Source organism: Diorhabda carinulata, chromosome 5, assembly GCF_026250575.1.
Source record: "Diorhabda carinulata isolate Delta chromosome 5, icDioCari1.1, whole genome shotgun sequence".
In the NCBI taxonomy this organism is placed as follows: Eukaryota; Metazoa; Arthropoda; class Insecta; order Coleoptera; family Chrysomelidae; genus Diorhabda; species Diorhabda carinulata.
In genome coordinates, this window is record NC_079464.1 from 19,994,304 (window position 1) to 20,014,805 (window position 20,502).

Consider the following 20,502-nt stretch of genomic DNA (forward strand, 5'->3'; position numbering starts at 1 on the left):
GATGCTAAGTTGCCTGTCTATATATCAGTATAAAGCAGCTAGAAACGAGATTTTTTTAAAATTTCATTTTTCATCAAAGGGGTGGTCTTAAGGGTTGACAGGGTATAGACAATTAAAAATTACTTCAAGTAGAGACAGGAAACTTTAATACCAAAAAGAATGCCAAATCTAGTTTGCAGTCATTTATTTTTATTTCATTCTCTGCAAAGGGGTAGTTTTTATGGGTTGAATAATAAACATTGATAACCAATTAAATTTTATTAAAATGCTGTGAATTTTTCACAGTAAAAATGAAATTGCAATGTTTTAAATCGTTAAAAGAATTTTTCCTACATTATTTTCAACAAAAGGGTAGTTTTTAAAGATTTTTAAGGGTTGATACCTCAAAAAATTTAATTTTCCATTATACAATATGTTAAAATATTTATGCTGCATAAACGAAAAACATTTGTATTGGAAAAAAGTAGGAAAAACTATCATATTGGTATTTTTCGATAAGAGGTGGTTTTCACCCCTTAAAAACAATTTGCACACCTTGCAACCATGTATATCTTGATATGGAGAGTAAGTTGAGATTAATTCTAAATTTTCTGGAAAATCAGAGCTGTATTGAAGAATTCGGATGACCAATTTTGATCTCTTTGAACTTTTGGTAGATTTAATTGGAGGTAATTTTTCAAGCAAATAGTTTTTCATGTGAGTAAATTATTGAAAAATACGAAATGGATATAATTTGTCAATGCTGGATATATAAAATTTCAATATGTGGAATTTGATTATTCTCCTACGATATAGACAACCAAAACACCAATACCGTGATCGGTTTCATGTTCGCGATTCTTAATAGATTAACTTCATCTTCGAACGAGTAGGAGCATTTTTTTTATGGAATTGAGTTGATACATTTCTTAGCCCTATTCATATGTGCAAAAATTAATTTTTGCCCGGTTTTCGAGTTATATAAAAGAAAAAAACTGTTGTTGGTTAACGAAGCGGTATTGAAAAGAGCTCTCTGAAATCTTGGTGAACTTGATAAGATCTGACGTAAAAAAATCTCTATTCGTTGTCAGTTTTTTTTTAATTCAAAGCTAATTATCAATTAAAATTCGATTTCAAGCATATTTTGGGGTATCACCAAATCACAAGATCGTACAGTCAACATGGAAATTTTTGATTTTGAATATTAAGTCGGTACTTCAGAAAACAAATTTCAACATAAAATTCACGTAATTTTATCAAGAAAAATTTGTACGTTTGATACTATTCTTTACATTTCCAATTAATTTAGTATGTGGGTAAGACAAGAAAACAACGACTGTTGAACCCTTTATCATATTTCATAGGTAAAACCAAATAATTATGAAAAACCAAATTTTTCTTTAATTTTATCATAGTAAAAAATGAAAAAAGTTAAATTCATTATAACTTTATCAACACAACGTTTTACATTTAACTATTTTTTCTTTTGACGTTTTCAAGTTCCCAAATATTCACAATTTTATTTTCGAAAATTTTTTGGATGAAGAACCCACATCAGGAGGATATTTTCTTCCATCTATTTTCCTCTTTATTTGAGGAAACCAACGTATAGGGCAGAGGTCTGGAGTACTAGAGCTGCCCTCAACATCACTAGCATCAATCTCCGAAAGATACAAAGATTGGCTTGCATATGTGCGGCCGGAGCCATAAGAGCAAATCCAACGGCTGTACCAGAAGTGATTCTAAGTATTCCTAACATTTCAATGTTTTATTGGAAAGCGTGGTGGGAAAACCTCTCTTAAAATTGCTAGAAGAGAAGTCATCAGGAATAAATCGGCAAAAATGATCAAAAATGTTTTCGATGAAATACCGGAAAAGTTCAGTTTTGTAAAAAAGTTACCTCAAAACTAAGCTGTAGGAGTGAATGGGATCAAAGAAAAATTAGAAATGAACAGAAATGTCACTGATGGTTCCAAAATGGCACCGAACATTTTGGACCAAGATATCTATTTGTGAAGTTTTTAAACGAATTGTTTTCACAAATTCAGACTTGTAAGTCTTAAAACGGATAAAACTAGGTTGAAACTCGTGCCATAATCGCGGGTTTTCATAGTCTAGGCACAAGTTGCCGCCGAATTAAAAGTATCTCGACGTACCGTGGACTACAACGTGAAGTATGCAGGACCTTTAGCGGTAAAAAACGTTGGCCTCCAAAAGCGGCCAAAACATATTGTATTGATCGACGACTCACGGGCCCGGAGATAGCAGCTCAGATCAATGAATTTAGGGATCTGCCTTTTTTGAGTACTTTTACAGTGAAAAGGAGAGAAATAAAAAAAGAAAAGGGGTCTTTTTGGAAAAGTTGGTGTAAAGAAACTTTTTCGAAGACGCAATAATAAAATTAGAAGGTTGTAGGTCAAATAAATAACGGAGTTCGATCCTTGTGTAATTCCGACTGTAAAACACGGTGGAGGCTTGGTGATGGTTTGCGAATGTTATGAAGGTAGAGCGGCTGGAAAACTGGTACAAATTGAAACAAATTTAAAGGAAAAGGGCTATAAAAATATTAGATGTAGTATATTTTCCCATGATAACGATCTTGAATATTCCTCGCAGCTGTGCAAAGAGTATTTGAAAGAATTGGAAAGGAAGAATGTACTGAAAGTAATGGTTTGGAGGTTACGTTCGCCCGATTAAGTTGTTGTGGGCAGGAAACTCAGAAAGTAGAGTCTCACTTCCACTTTACATCATTGGAATATTTTGAATAACGAACGGAACCAAATAGACAACTATTAGTCGAATTTGTTGTTACATCGATGAATCAAAAATTTAAATATTTTATGACAATTACAGACTGTAGTTTTACCATTACTAAGGTACCTGGGTCGATCAAAATGACCAATTTCCAGTATTGTTATAACCAAAACTGAGGCTTGTATCCAAACGGCATACCAGACTCCCCTCCCGCGCAGCGGTCATTCGCACATGATTCAGGAGACCGAAAAGCGTGTCGAGTTTATAAAACTAAGTTTTTTTTTTGTATTTTCACAGTTTTTAGAGATCCATCCAATTTATTAACATTCTTGTGGTGTAGAGCAATTAATTGTACTTTGATGTTTAGTTTCAAACATTTAAAAGTTCAATGTGATTTGTGAATATCGTAATCAGAACAAAATGTAGATTAACGGTAAATATGGCCGTATTCACAGTATGAAAAATTGAAAATTTTTTATTGTCTTGAGAAGCAATTTTTGGTAATTATCTAGATTAGGTTACACCCCTCCGATTTCGTTAAAATTTTAGTTTTTTTGATAATTTTTAAAATAAAGATAAATTTTGACGTTTCGACTTTTCTTTAAGTATTTATCAAAATATTTTGATATATTCTTGTTCAGCGTAATTTTCTTTATAACATACTAATATTTTAACGAAATCGGCAGGGTGTGTGTAACCTAATCTAGATAATTACCCAAGTTTCATAAACAGTTTCTTCGCCATTAGTATTTATATTTGAAGTTATTACATAAAATAGTTTTGATTTTTACCCACACAAAATGGGCGAAAGATTATATGAAACTAGGAGTTAAGAGAAGGGTGATGAAAATATACGGGATCGCAAACATTATAAAATACCACGTCGAACTTTGAGACGATATTTAGAGGAGAACCAAGAAAAAACATATAAACTTTGAACAGGAAAGGACTATTATACGCTTATGCAACCTAGGATACCTCCTTCTTCTACAACGTATTGTAGAGGCCTTAGGCTTGTAGTTTCCAACTTGTCATCCTTGAGACGTTGATGTCCATGAATCCATGCATCTTTTTGGAGGTCTTCCTTAAGGTCGTCGTGTCCCTGATATATCGTCTCGTGCGATCTTTGCTAATCTTTCTCTGGTCATCCTGTTCACGTGTTCTTCCACGTTTACGTCCCCATCTTACTATGTCTTCCACCTGGCATTCGTGTCTTATATCTGTGTTTCTCTTTCTGTCTCTTTGTATTTCCATTTCTGTTGTTCGAATGATGTTTTTAGTTCTTTTGTTGTCCGCTCTTGTTTCTAGAATACACATTAACGCAAAAATTATTACGTATATGCGTCTGCGATCAAAATAATTTAAACGTGGAATCCTAAGGAGTAATAATCGCTCGCGATTGGCTGAGAGGATTCCCGAGGCGTCATAGAAATATCGAAAGGCACATAATCTCAATCATGCTAGAGCACAGAAGTTTAATAAAACAGTAGTTACAGATTATGGAAATATGGCTAATTCCCCCTTTTTTTAAAAAATAAAAAAATATTTATAATAATTATAGAATGACATAACATAAAATCTAACCTCAAGGTGACCATATTCCACCCAGGTGCTTTATATTCTTTTATAGGGTAGGCAAAACTTTGTATTGTACACGCTCGGTCTTGGTCTCGCGTAAATCTTCCACTTCTCAGTCCTCATTTTGCGGACCTAAAGTTTCTTTCTGAGTAAAACTTGTCTCGTTCATAACTAATAACTTGCGATAGATGAACGACAAAATTTGAAGCGATGAAATAAAATGTTTTAGCTTCCAACATCTTGAAGGTTCGATGGCCGATTTTTTACAACCTGCGATAGGCTATAAATAGAAGACAAGTTCATATAAAACAATAATAAGATATTTAGACATTTGTCATATTTGTGGACAAGCTTTATCAATACCCTCTTCAAAAAAAGTTGCCGCCAATGAATTCAAGTAGAGTACAAAACAAATCTTGAAACTTCTGGATATTCCGCACACAAAGCAGTAATGTTGTATCAGAGGTTTTCTTTAACCTTTCTGTCAACTCGTTGCACCAGGTCATCTGAAACGACAGATTTGCGTCCTTGGCCCCCTTCATCATGCACATCATTACGACCATCTTTAAACTTTCGACACCATTCACGCACAACACCATAACTCATGAAGTTTTCCCCATACACACTCTCCGACGGATTTATGCAGTACTATGGTCTTCAGCCTGTAAAAACTTCGCAATTTACACTTGGCGGGAGTATCAATAAAGACGGACATGTTTACGTGGCTGTAGTGCAACGCCGACTGACGCCTTAATATCAACAAAGGCGGAGTGTCTACACGGAGCGATCGGAGGTTGAAAATAAAACGGCCCTCGTACTTACCGAAATGTATGCTTGCTTTCGTAATCCTAGGATCAGGTATAAGGAAAGGGATGAAAAGAAAAGAAATAATAACAACTAGTATGCTGTATACATACACATGCTTACATTACACTAATAATCTAATTTTCTTGAATCAGTACATTTATAATTCACATTAATAACATGTTTTGACAAAATAGACCTGATAAATATAGCATAGAACATTTTTTTTGTTTAATTTAGTTATATACTATCGTTAGAAAGATGGAACTAACTCGTGTCAGTCTTTTCCATCTCCCTGTTTGACAAAAACTGATACATTCTCGTTCAAGTTATCCCAAAAAATTTGTCATCAGTCTGGAATATATATAAATATATTTATAAATATTTTCAATATACTCTGTTCGTAAGCGTCAACATTAAGCGCAACATCGAATTTATATTCTTGGGAGGCTGGACTCAAAAATAACAGTTCGAGAGGCGCTTATAACGTGTCAGATTAAAAGATAGAACCTACATTTTTTTTATGATTAAAACTATATAAAAATAAATACTTCAACATCAAGGAAATGTCGATTGGTTCATTATTTCTCCAAGCATTTGCAATATTGTGGGCCAAACTACATTCCGAAGAATATAATTTATCAATAAAAATATAATTCTAGTTTCAGTAGATAAATGAGATATGTAGTTGTTTTTTTAAACCCGAATGTCAACAGTAACGATGAAATTAAATAAAGAAATTTATAGGCGTAAATAATTATTAAATCGTCATAAAATATATCAGCGGACATTCAAAATTCCGGGAACCGAAAAACTAAAGATTGTATTGCTGCCCTAGTTTATTTTTCTTTTTCTGGTATCGAGGCCGGATTGGGTTGTGGCGGTAACGCTTTCAAAATGGCGTGCACTTCTTCGGCAACCGCTGTAAGTACAAATTCGAATTGTTGTTTAGTAGCTACCATTTTCGGTCGTTGGTCACGGAGGTGTTCAAGAGTCGCAGCGATGTCGATTTCTTTTGCGCCTTTCGCCATTCTACTTAGGACCATATCGATCAGACAATAGGTGCCTGTTCTACCGGCTCCATCGCTGCAGTGAACCACGATTGGACAAGAACGACCCCGGTAAGATTTGTTGACTTTTCTCCTGCAAATAGAAAGTATTCTTATTAAAAATACACTCTATATCCAAACAAAACTTTTAGTTATCAGACAAACCAAAACTTTAATGAAGTCTAACCACTAAATATTTGAGTAGTTCGAATGGTGCCTGTCTTATAAAGAAGCCTGTGTATATTAATCCTGAACTTCTGTATGTTGTAGTATTCGAGAAATACGTGCCTTGGTAACTGATTCCACTATTCCAAAGGAATGAATCCCAATAAATTGATACTCTGAGCTTTTGCAGGAGAATATCTGTCTAACGAGTGGATTTTGTAGATACTGCTCTAGATAGGATAATGTTGGACAGCTCGAAAGGACATCTGCCTTGGTAGTATCGGAAAGACAGATTCTTTTCTGTCTTAACTGTCCAAGGAAATCCTTTAATTTAGCCTATCTATAATGCTGCACATTATGTAATCCAGGTGGATCCTGAGTTGGATTTCTAGTTGCTGTAATAAGTTTGTGATCTGATATTACGAGTGGTACATGACAGATCAGGGTCTATTATTAATACAGGTCTAGGAGGCTAGCAAAGTCACTATCTCGATTGGAAACTCTAGTTGGTTCATTGATATATTGGGTCACTTCTTGACTGATGGCAAAATCTTCAGATTCCCGTCCCTCATCGTCAGTTCTGTTGAAAAAATTCAACTAACTAACGTGATGAACAATGAAACCACCAAACGATAACAGTATCCAAGTTTGGATTTTATCTGCTGTAGCGGGTATTGCTTGGAGGTGTGTATAGGAAACAAAAGAATTTTCTTGTTTTTTTAATCAAAATTCTCTTCCAATTGACAAGATATCAGTCGGATAATGCTCGTGTCTATTTTATATGAATAGTGTCACTGGTTAATGTAAGATCCGATTCCCAATTTGCTGGGAACCGTAGACTACAAGTTTTATAGAGGAGCTTAAAAATGAGCTATGGTCATCGAACAGAAAAGAAAAAACATCATAAAACGAGGAAAACGAAAAACTGCATTATAAAATTTCATCCCTATAAAGCGACGTTCAGAGGTGGATTTACCAACAAGCTCAGTAAGCTGTAGCCTAGGGTGGCAGATTTCAAAGGGTGGCAATTTTGCCCCAAAAATGTGTTTTTTTTTATTTTGGCTGTTGGTGATTAATTTGGAGTTAATACGTTTCTTTTTGTCATATCCGATTTAGCAAAACGACAAGAGATCTATAAGGAATTTAGCTTTAAATACTTCTTTCTTATAAAATTGTTTTTGAATCAGAATTAGTTCAGGAATGCGTACACTTTCAAAGCTACTTACTATCTTTTACTTCGTATTGTTCATTTGATAGAAGCTTTTTTGCTTGAAAAGAGTGGAGAACTATTTAATATCACTCAATAAGTCGTGTGACTGACACACAGATACCGCTGCAATTGTCAAATCCATATGATGTTTATGAATTACCAAGTTTCAAAAGACTTTGTGTAAAACTTTTGTGGTTCGACAATAGATGAAACATGGATCCATCATTTCACTCAAGAATCAAAAAGATAATCATCTGAGTGGACTGCAGCTGGTGAACCATGTCCGAAGTGTCTAAGGGCACAACAATCAGCTGGGAAAGTTATGGCTTGAGTATTTTGGGATGCTCATGGAATATTGTTTATCGACTATCTCCAAAAGAGAATACTGCATAGAGTTGTTGGATCTTTTAAATGCAAAAATAAAGGAAAAACTGCTTCATATGTCGAAGAAAAAACCACTGTTTCACCGATTCACAAGTTTATGGCAACGATGGTTAAATTTAACGAATAACTTGCTTCCTTATCTACCGTATAATCCAGATCTGGCCCCCAGTGACTACTGGCTACTCAATCAACTCAATCAACTCAAATGAAGAAGCAATTGCTGAAATTGAACCTTATTTTGACGCAAAAGATAAATCCTTCTACAAGCACGGCATTGATTGTATTGCTTGATGAATAAAATCGATTTTTTCTTAGTTTTTCTTAGTTAGTCACACGGCTTATTGAGTGATGGTTACTGTTGAAGTCAAGAAATGCTTAACCTTACTTTGAAAGTAGTAAGTACATGATTTAAATAGGCTAAAAACAATGTCTTCGCAGGGAAAATAATCAAGGCTTACAGATTATAAAATTCATATTTTTTTTAATAAAAAATGTATTTTGAATAATTGTAAACCAATGTATTGAACTTTGAAGATAAGTAGAGGCGGTGGAAAATTAATAGACTACAGGCGGCCGATCTTTGAATTCGCCACTGACAAAGCTAGTACAAGAATTATCTGAAGATGACCATGATCGTCAAAATTTGTGTTACTACAATGCAAAAGATAGATATAAAAAATCTTTCAATATCTGAAAAATAATATATAATAATAAAAAAGAAAGTTCATAGTTCATAGTAAAGAAATCTTTCTTTTTGTAAACCAAACCGAAATGGAAATATCAGTACTGTATAATAATAAAAGATCTCACCTGAACTCTAGTAGTGCTTTAGTCGATGCAGGTATTCCGGATTCGGGCCAAGATAAAAAGTGAAACTGGGTCACTGTTCTCGTTTCTCCCGTACGAATATTTTTCAAGTAGAAAGATCGAACCAAATAATCATCACACCATATATGTTCGCTAACCAGATGCACCTCGTAGATGTGATACAATTCGGAACCTTCTTCAGGCCAATAACGATGACACATAGCATTACCACCTTCAGTCAATCTGGAATAGTCAAAATAAGAGGTTATCAACACAAAATTCACTTCATTTCATTTACCTAGTTAGCATGACGATTACCACGGCGCCTTGTTCCCATATCAGCTGCCAGAAATCCGGGGCTGTAAGCGGTAGAGGTCCTTGAGTAGCGATGTAAGCGGGGTTCCTAGGATCGTGGTCAGTTATACTAGATGCGTTAATATAATCGGAAGCGTTAGCGTTAGTTAATTCGTTTAAAACGACTCGAGCATGATCGTAAGGGACGACTTCCTGGTAGCGATTTTTCTCCTTGTTATCTTTTTTCGTTGCTACCGTCATTTCGCAAGGTTCGGCGATGTAAGCACACAGAGCTACCCATTCTTGTTCTAAACGATCTTTGTTCTTAAGATGATCTTCCATATAACTTAAAACCATATGACCTGAAACATACATTTTTACTACAACTAACAGTGTCGAAATTTTCATCTTTTAGCTTCATACACTTTTCCCAGCGATGTTCAATAAGTTCGTTACCTTTTTTATTAATATTAATTATTAATATTAATAATACGTCACTTATTAATTATTAGAAAATCTTTGACCAGCAAACCATTTTGGGAACAAAAAATTATCCGAGAGGGTTAAATCTGGCGAATAAGGTGCACGAGTTAGGAATTCCTACTGTAATTCATTAATATTGGTTATTGCAAAAACGGATGTTTGGCCTAGTGCATTGTCTTGATGAAACAACACTTTCTTCTTAGCCAAATGCGACGGTTTTTGCTCGATTTCTTCGCTAAAACGTTGTAATAAGTTGGAATAATCCTCGCCGTTGATAGTTTTACCTTTTTCAAGATAGTCAATGAAAATTATCCCACGCGCATTCCAAAAATCCGACGCCTTGTCCTTGATTGCAGATGGAACGGTCTTTGCATTCTTCGGAGCCGGTTCTCCCTTTTCAGTCCATTGTTTTGATTGTTCTTTTGATTCGGGTGTGAAGTGATGGACCCATGCTTCATCCATGATTATGAAACGGCGCTTTATTTCTATGAAACATTACCAAAAACTCGATTGAAACATCCATTGTGAGTGAACGCGGTACCCATCTTGCGCACAGCTTTCTCGTGTCCAAATTTTCAGTTAATATACGATGCACCGCACTTTTTGAAATGCTTACTATGTCTGCTATTTGGCGCACTTTCAGTCGACGATCATCCAGTACCACTTTGTGGATTTTTTTCCACATTTCTAGAATAGTCACCTCATTTAGTCGACCACTGAGATTTTGGTCTTCGTAGATCCATGTTTACAAATTCACTGAAAAAGTTCACTATTGATGGTTGTCAAACTTGAAACATATGCTAGATTGTGTAATTTCTAATACAGTGGTTTTTTCCGAGCAACTACCGCCATCTCTAGGTTAGACCGGGTACTTATGGGACCATCCTCTTATATAACAACAAGATAATGAAATAATTACTTGGAAGATATTATTTTAAATCGCTGAAAAAACTCATGCAGAAAATATTCTTATTTTGGTGTCCAGAATTGATTAAACTGTTTGCTGTGTTCATTTCATACTTAATATACGAGGTGATACAGTAATTTCCATAAATTTATCAAGAAAAAACATGCAAATAAGTTTCGTATGTTGATCGTATGGTTCAAAGCATCCTTGGTAAAGCACGGTTATAGCTTCTTTGACATCCTCTACAACGATGAGCTCCTCTGATGTTTGTCTTCATCTTGTAGAATGAAAAAATTCGTTAGTGCAATTTCGGTCCTATAAGATGCATGTTGCAATACTTTTCTGTCAAAAAATCTTGCAGAATTAGTGGCGAATAAGCCAGTGCGTCTAGCATCAGATACTTCAAGACACTAACACGTCTCAATTTGTACCAGAGGAACATATTGACATTAAACGATGTCATCTCCAGTGAAATACCATAACAAATCTTTGCTTTTACATTTGTTATTAATCGTGGATGAAAACCTTTAGTTAAAGCAAATTTTGCACATGTTCAAATCCTCATGTAACATTCTGAGGACTGATCACAAATTATCGACATTCGCGTTGGTACGAGTGATAAGAGGATCTCCGTCCTGTGGATCATCGTTCTACACAGATACTTAAGTTTTTAATATACACTGATCTTTATATATTGAATGTATTTTGTGAAGTATTTCTGTTAATTTTTTATCAGATTTTACTAAATAATTTGCAAGTTTCTCACAAAACTTTAAACTACATCAAAATTTAAGATTGCTCTTAAGATTCAAAGTATACCTGGTAATCGTCTGAAGCGAAACAATTTAAAACCACGTATACAGCATGATGTGTTCTTGCGCACGACCAATGAAGAAAACTTCCAAAACACCGCCACATCAGATATTCAGCCAATTACAAGACTGTGCGAATTGAAATGCTGAATGCTATGATGACGCAATTACATTCATTTATCGTTGTTTGTTTCTTTTCATGTCAATCAATGTTTGAATTAAGAAAATATAAAATTTGAGTTTGAACTGAATAATTTAAAATGAAGTAAATGAAATGGACAAATTAAATGTGTTAGTTAATTAAATTATACAGACAGATTTTGGTATTTTTTTTGGAAATCTACATCTATTTTTCTACGTCATATCGACTATTACTACTATTCTATAGTGTCTGTAAGATATAGCTCTGCGCGACTCTTTTCCAGGTTATTATTTTCAAAATAAAAATATTATGATTGCATGGTAATATGGTGGCGATTTGGAAGTGCGCAGTACAGGTCGAAAATTGGTCTACGGAGAGAACACACCTTGTTTCTATTACACCATGGTATACAGCTTCTTCAACATCTTCAAGAAAGTCATAGAAGATCAATATCGGATCTGAAAGATGGGTGAAGTCTTGTTGAAATGCCTTTTTTGCCAAAAAATCTTGAGGAATTAAAGAAAAATAAGCCGGTGCCTTCTATTGGCGTAAGATTTAGTCTGTTGCTGGCCCACAGTCGCTCCAAGACGCTCATTAACATTGAACGGTGATGTGGTCTTATATTCAATGATTCTTTGACATATGGCGGTACAAATTCTTGTTATTCGTATTTGTTTATGTTCGACGGTGAAAAATTTTGGTTAGAGGAACTCTTTCAAATATTAAAATTCCTGTGTAACATCTTGAGGATTGATCAGCTTGCACAAAACAAAGTTCCTTGGTTCCTTCATCTTCTATTTACTCAAACCACTCTTTGAACGTTCCTTGTATTCAGATACATATGTTTTTAACATACATGGATTTTTATACATTAAATGTATCTTATGAAGGATTTCTGACAATTGTTTCGTCAGATTTCACTGAAAATTGAAACTCTACAAGTTGCTTATAACGTGAATTAATGATTTTTGCCACAAAAACAGTTTGTTACAGAAATATACACAAAGTACAAAGCAAACGTGCTATCGACATTAAGCTTTAAATAAAACTTATAAAAAGAAGTCCATTTATTATACAGATGTGAACGAAGTGAGGCAGTGTTGTCAGCTTACGAGTTAAAACCATATTCCCGGAACTTTATTACTTACTACACAAATTATTCTGTATCTGTATATATTTAATTAGGTATCTAATAATTTTGGATCCTTTTCTTTGAAATTTCAACTTCATCATATGAAAAATCGAATGAAAAATAAAAAACATACCTGTCGATATATCCATGTTATGTAAAGCTGGTTCTTCGCTCCAAGAAGAGGTACTAGATCTACTGGAAGGACTCTGTTCGGATTCTTTAGATAAAGACGTAATTCTTCCGTGAACAGTATCAGTTGCAGTTTGTCCTTTTGTCGCCATTCTGGCTCTACATAGATCTTGATAATCTTTACTAGCTTCCGTATCAGGTTTGGATAATCCCTGTAGCTTTTCTCTCAATTTAACGTGTCTTCGAATGAAAATCAATAAGGCGGACGCAATTATCAGTGCGCCCAAAATGCCACATACCAAAAATATGATTATGTAAAATTGACTTTGGTCGTACGCTAATGAGACAATAGTTTCTACTTCGTTGTCCTAAAAATGATAATTTCATATACTCCTTGTACTAAAATTTTTTGTTAATTCAATATGAAATATCGAAATATATTCTACAATACCAATGAAATTATATTAAGGAGGTATTTAGCCAAATAAAAAATATTAGATTTTGATGAAATTTATTATTCTCATAATAGTTTATGTTTACTAAAGAGATGTCAGAAAAATAAACACTCCAGGTCTAAGGTGATCCAAGAGATTCATAAACATATCAGCTAAGAAGTCTGAACAACAGGTGGTCGGTCTTCTGACAGGTAACTGACCCACCTTGAGACGATAAACATGGCAGAGGATAACAACTGTAGATTCTTCGAACAAGCCATAGAAACATCACTCTGGCAATATCCTGCCTATTAAAGGATCCGCGAAGGAGTAGGACAAAAAACGCACTCCTTTAGGAACTGTCTGTGTACAGCAGTTGGAAGCCCAAAATGACCCATCAAACACACACACACACACACACACACACACACACACACACACACACACACACACACACACACACACACACACACACACACACACACACACACACACTGTTTTACGTATTATTACAATTATTCTGTTCAACTTTCATATTAATTTTCCTCTCATCATAAATCTATCATTTAATTTCCAGTGCAATAACTATTTATTTACAATTTATTAATAACTAATAAAGATAGTTTCTAATTTCAGTTAATTAAGTGATCCCTTGTAAATAAACTCACGTTGTGAGCTTCCTGCAACAACGGCCATTACCGTACCTGTATATGTTGTACCTTATTTTTTGGAAATAGTATTAAATAAAAACAGAAATGTGTACGTATCCGTAATAAGAAAACGGATACAATATCAAGTCACTGTTTTTCATTTATATGCTCTATGTATAGTCAACAATGCCAGCAAGACGCAAAGGGGCCATTTTGAGGCGTCTAGAGTCACGCAAGATACAATAAAACGAAGACCAGGCAAACAAATCCAATAAATGCAAATGTACTTAAGAGAATGGCACAGTTGCAAGAGGCACTAGAAGAACGAAATCAATAAAGACAATTAGAATGAAGAGATTCGTAGTCAACAGACCTAGAGCAATTGATCAATGTAAACTTCGAGTATTTGCATCAGATTAATTCGTTTAACTAGCATTCCAGTATGAGTTTAATGTTATTATGCTCATTCCAAAGCTGTCATACGTACTTTGGACAAAGAGTGCTCGCATTGTCGTGCATTTAAATTTAAAAATGAGTCAGTTGGGTTGTGCTGCTCATCAGGAGAAGTGCTACTAATGGAAACACCACCTATTGCACGGCTCGCTTATTTATTCATTCCTCTTCCAATTATAATTATAACCCCACACATACTCATAGTGTTAGTTATTTGTAGAAATAATTTACATGGCAAAACAACGTTTGCGGGTCTGGTAGTAATATATAATGTCGGATGCTTTCCACATTGAATTTGGTTTAAGAAACCTTTTAGCATCTGTGGTAAGATAATATAACTTATTTTTTCTATTTAAGCCATTCAGCAGATGAAAGTGTATTGAAAGTGCTGAATTTTATAATTTTTTCAATTAAATAAATTTTACCTTATTTCCAATACCGATTGATATAATTTCCACACCTGCCATTTCGTTGACTTTGTCTTTGATAGCTTCTATCTGCCTTACCACTTGATTAATGTTCAAGCCTCGGCTGTTAGGAAGTACTTTGAAAGATACGGAGTAAGCAAGAGTTCTAAAAATAGAAATTAAAACTTTTATCATTATACCTACTAGTTAAATACGCGTTACCACATAGAATTGAATAGTTTTATGGAATAAAATTATTCAATCGTCGATAAATTTATTTGTCACATGAACTGCTACCCCTGTTCACTCTGGCAAAAATGGCAAAACGTCCATAAGGACTAACGACAATTTTAAATTTAAATTTCTTGAATTGAAAAATTCCAATTGATACATTAAAATCAATTATTCTTAAAAATCGAAAAGTATTTTCACATCATTCCGATTATATTAGGGCCTTATCAGATTAGCGGATTGCGAGTAGACGCGCAACGATCACGCCGCGCACGCTCAGAGAATTCATTGCGCAACGAGATCGCTACGAATAGCAGCGTGGACGCCATTTTGTACTGTCTCAATAATATTAACGAAGTAAAATTACTTAAACATCTCCTGTGTACTTATTTAATGTTAAAAATACACCTTACAGTAATTACTAGCTTCTCTTCAGGTGTCACTGATAATCTTAAACGTGTGTCTTCATGTCTTAGGGCCAAGCGGATTGCGAGCGCGGACACCATTTTGTACTGTCGCGTACAAAGTTTGCAATCAGCTCCCTCGGAATCCATTTTGTTATTGAGTGTATTGTGCGCTACAAAAATGTGACGAAAACGTTGCATTTCTGCCACGCGTCCGCGACGTCTTCGCGGCGCAGTAGTATGATAAGATTGTTAGAGTTAAAGCTGCCAAGAGAATTAAAAATTAAAATGGCACTATGTTACTTCAACGTAAGTCCTTTTAGATTTTTTGTTACTTCTTCGGTCGAAGTAGCAATCCATGTAACTCCATTATCTAAGCTGGTTCCAATAAATCTATTTTTCACTGTATTTGTAAGTATACTACTGTCAGTTGGTTTGTGAGTTGTTTGGTGTATGGTTTTCCTACCTCTGGCATCATTAGATACATTTTTGGGGCAAAATACATTTTTCTAGAACGCCTTATATCTCGATATAAGTCACTAGCTCTGAACAAAATGAAAACTAATATCAGATAATCAAAATAGATTAAGCCTATAGACAATCTCTTTATGGTTCACCATCATTGATATAAAACATTTTAACAACGTTGCTTCAGAAAAAAATCTTTGTATGTTTGAGTTCAAAATTTTTTGCTTGTTACAAACCTCCATATATCAAATTAAAGTTTTTCCCAACCTCTCGTCTTATGTAAAATCAGAAGACGTATTTTTTGGAAACACAAACAAATGCAGGACTTTGGAGAAGAAGAAATAATCAATAACGATATAAATAATCTTCGATAAAAACTTCATAAAAATTCAAAAGAACGAGATGGTTGAGACATACTAAAATGATATAAAAAGGATAATTGAAAAAGGGAAAGTAGATAAAAGAAGAAGAGAGAAGACGAAGATAAGTTGGTTGGATGCGATGTTGGAAGACATTAGAGAAGTAGAACCGAAATCACAGTTATCCAGAGCAACCCAAATATACCACCAACAGTAACATATGAGAGCAAAAAAAGAAGCAACAAAACAAAACTGGTTATAGATATAGGGAAGGTGTTGAGAAAAATCTTTGGGAAAAATAAACACAAATTAACGGTTTTAGACAAGAAGAATCAACCAAGACCTGTAGAGTCATTCTAAATACCCATCAGTGACAAGTTTCATAAAAGCTCAAAATAATGATTTGGTTTGGACATACTATAAGGATGCTAAGAGATAGGTGAGTGAAAAGGAACATCGAAGAAGGGGAAGGAGGTAAAATAATAATAGGAAGGATGAAGAAAAAATGGTTGGATATGGTGTTGGAAGATATTAGAGAAGTTGAACCGAAATAACCGTCACACAAAACTGGTTATATGGAAAGGGAAGGTGTTGAGGAGAAAATCAAAATAGATTAACGAATTTGGAGAAGAAGAAATCACCAAGAACTAAATAGTCATTGTAAATACCTATCAGTAACAAGTTCCATAAAATCTCATAAGAGTGAAAAAACTGGGTCATTCAAGAAGAAGAAGGAGTTAGAAGAAGAAAGAAAGAAAAAGAGAAAATGATTGAATACAAATATTGGAGAAATAGAGCCTAGAGAAGTAGAACCGAAGTGAAATAAAAATAAATCAAGGGCTTCAAGGGTCTGCAGTACTGTAAATATAGAAATGTTTTAAAAAATATTTTATTTACAATTACGATTTATAATTTCTACAGAAAATAACTTTACAGACAAATATTTTAACAATGAACAGTAACAAAACAATGAATTCGAATTTATTGCAATGAACTTATATTTATTTGATACGTTTTTTGGTATCCGCTGACTATGTGAATATTGTTCATTGCTCTTTGTAATCCGCTGATCGTGTGGTAGTATCGGGGGACCTTTCACATTTCTATATATACGTCCCACGACGAGCTAAAACTATCTGTATATGGCAAAATACCTATAGTAAAATCATGAAAATTTCTACGTTTGGGTTTTCGGATACGATCTTTTTAACTAAAATATTTGCAAATATGACCGACTTCCAGTTCTAGTTAAAGTCGACTGTAACTTTGTTATTTTAACTAGAACGCCTTGTATATTAATACATTTTTGAAATTTATGTAAAATTTTAGTATACTTTTGTCTAAAAGCTTTTTTCGAAAAATGCATACTTTTTGAGTTATTAATTTTTTTGTAAAAAATTTGACCGTTGCCCTCATAAATTATTTTTTTACGAGGACATCCTTAAAGATATGAAAATTGTTTCTTTTCGGTTGTTTTTAGCAAGGTCAGACGTATTTAAATCTATGTTGAAAAATTTTTCATTTTATACGGGGTGAGTACAAAAAGTGTTCAAAGTTTAACTTCTTTAATATCAAATTTCTTTATTTTTTTAATAGAACCACCCGGTTTTTTTCATTTTACTGCATTAAGGGATAAAAAAATAAGGCAAATAAGGCAAAATCATATTTTCCTATACCTAAGCCTTACCGTTAACCAGATATTAAATAAAGAAATTTGATATTTATGAAATTAAAGTTTTAACACTTTTTATACACACCCTGTATAAAATGAAAAATTTCTCAACATAGATTCAAATACATCTGACCTTGCTAAAAGCAACCGAAAAGAAACCATTTTTATATCTTTAAGGATGTCCTCGTAAAAAAATAATTTATGAGGGCAACGGTCAAATTTTTTACAAAAAAATTAATAACTCAAAAAGTATGCTTTTTCAAAAAAGGTTTTCGGACAAAAGTATACTAAAATTTTACGTAGATGCCAAAAATGTATTAGTATGCAGAGTGTTTCATTTAAAATAAAAAGAAAATATTTTAGTTAAAAACATCGTATCCAAAAACTCAAACGTAAAAATTTTCATGATTTTACTATAAGTATTTTGCCATACACAGGTAGTTTTAACTCGTCGTGGGACACCCTGTATAGTGTATGAATGACACACTGGAAACAATTGTTACTTACCTTCCATCTGCAAATACTCTAGAATCCAGTTTCATTATATTCGAAATATTTCTAATAATATTCTCCCCCTGCCTCCAAGATGATAAACGGTTCTTAAAAGTAACGTACACGTAGTCCAAATTGTATCGATTCGATTTTTCTTTATCAGAATGTGGATGGATATTTCGAGGTTCCTTTTTCATCATGGAAGGGAGAATTACAGCAGCGGGCTCAGTATGTGATGGATACTCAGCTAAAAAGAAAAACAAACAAAAAATAATATTATTATAAAAGTAATAAAAATGATTTCCTGTCATAAATACTCACGTTTATAATCTGTGGTTTCAGCTATAAGATTATCAAATGGAGGTCCTGGTTTTTTAACATCTAGTCTTTCTGGTCTCTTAAAGGCCAAATTATATTTCTGTAGTAGTTTATTCAAATCGTTTTCGAAAATTCTGTCCTGGGGATTATCATCTAAAATACGATCACTAATTAGAATTGCTTCAAATCAAGTTTGATTTTCTATAATGATCCAGAATCTTTCCAGACTTAAAAAGTTTAGCTTGAGTTTCTTAGGAAATTTTTCGGTTTTAAAATAGTGGCTCAAATTACAAATCTATTTTACACATACACCCTCATGACTACAAAAAAGAAGAGACTAGAAGTTGAAAGATTAGTCGAGGAACTAAAGCAGAAGTCATGGAGAGAATTTGGATAGAAGATGTCAAACGTATACAAAGCAAATCTAAAATTATTTATAGGAGCCATTAAAAACAAATAATAATAAATAAGAAGTCACCATCAACATAAAAGATATAAAACAACATATAACAGCAAAAAAGATAATATCATGGAAAGATAGAGACAATATTTAAGAGATCTTTTAGAAAGATAGGATATTGATGATGTGGTAAACGAAGAAATTGAAGAACAAGCAGAAGTAGCAGAAACCCAAACAAGAGATGAAATGAGTACAAAATATAAAAGAAAGTACAGAAACTGACACTGAGAAAGATCAAATAATGCAATTCAGAAAGAACAAAATATATGACAAATAAGAAGATTGGCAGTTGGAATAATTACCGGTTATACTGGAAGTGGACCAATACTTCGTTATTCTAAACGGAATATTATGGTTTTTATTAAATTTTTGGAATCTACGCGAAATTTCAATATAACTTTATACAAGGCATAGTATGCCTAAAGTCCACCATTTTTTATTTATTTCACATTTTCGAAATTTTTGGACACACGCAGCCGTCCACTAAAAACCTTATATTTCTAAGTTTAAGTGAGTCAGGTCTAATATTTTTGGGATTTGGACAAAAAACACTTACAGCTTTCAAAATGTGTGAAAACCTTGACAACAATTTATATAGGGTGTTTAGCAAATGGTGCCGAATTTCGCTATATGAAAATTTCGAAAACTTAATTTTTTCAAATAGCAACCCCCATTCTTCTCTTTACCATTTGATTCTACGCTTTAAATTAAGTAGACTTCGTTAGTAAATTCATAAATCTCAAATTAACGGTTTTTGTAGAAACTTCAAAAAGCTGAAATCTTCAAGGTTTTTCATTGTCGGTTGTCTGGAGCGACCAAAAAAAAGCTAACGCTTAAACGTCAAGCTGTTTTCATTGTTTGTTTGTTTGTTGATACGTTAACCTTTTTTTTTTGTCGCTCCAGACAATCGACAATTAAAAACCATGAGAATTTCAGTTTTATCAAGTTTCTACAAAAACCTTTAATTTGAGATATATGAATTTACTAACGAAGTCTACTTAATTTAAAGCGTAGAATCCAAAGGTAAAGAGAAGAATGGGGGTTTCCAATTGAAAAAATTAAGTTTTCGAAATTTTTATATAGCGAAATTCGGCACCATTTTCTGGACACCCTATGTAAGTTTTTGTCAAGGTTTTCTTAGATTTTGAAAGCTGTAAGTGCCATTTGTCCAAATCCCAAAAATATTGCACCTGACTCACTTAAACTTATAATTATAATTTTTTTAGTGGAGTGTCCAAGAATTTCGAAAATGTGAAATAAATAAAAAATGGTGGACTTTAGGCATACAATACCTTTTTTAAAGTTATATTAAAATTTTGCGTAGATTCCAAAAATTCAATAAAAACCATAGCATTCCGTTTAGAATAACGAAGTTTGGGTCCACTTCCGGTATAACTGGAAGTTTCAGAAAACTGAAATTATTTTAGCTGAAACTAACATTTCGGAAAGCCTATGCAAGCACATTTTCAGAACACAAGTCGCAGTACTTTCCTATATACATATCGATTCAGCTCGTTGTGTAGGA

The 20,502-nt window shown here is 33.6% G+C and overlaps 1 protein-coding gene across 1 annotated transcript in view; it reads right to left on the reverse strand.

Moving 5' to 3' along the window:
- Positions 1-5,855: 5,855 nt before the first annotated feature.
- Positions 5,856-20,502, reverse strand: part of LOC130893668 (receptor-type tyrosine-protein phosphatase N2) — a 34,180-nt gene continuing 19,533 nt past the window's right edge. The window contains exons 9-15 of the mRNA XM_057799941.1: positions 18,521-18,670; positions 18,215-18,446; positions 14,592-14,739; positions 12,634-12,997; positions 9,029-9,386; positions 8,734-8,973; positions 5,856-6,258 (exon numbers count right to left, since the gene is read on the reverse strand). Coding sequence (XP_057655924.1) covers positions 5,955-6,258; positions 8,734-8,973; positions 9,029-9,386; positions 12,634-12,997; positions 14,592-14,739; positions 18,215-18,446; positions 18,521-18,670 — 1,796 coding nt within the window. The 3' untranslated portion in view covers positions 5,856-5,954. The remainder of the gene's footprint in view (positions 6,259-8,733; positions 8,974-9,028; positions 9,387-12,633; positions 12,998-14,591; positions 14,740-18,214; positions 18,447-18,520; positions 18,671-20,502) is intronic.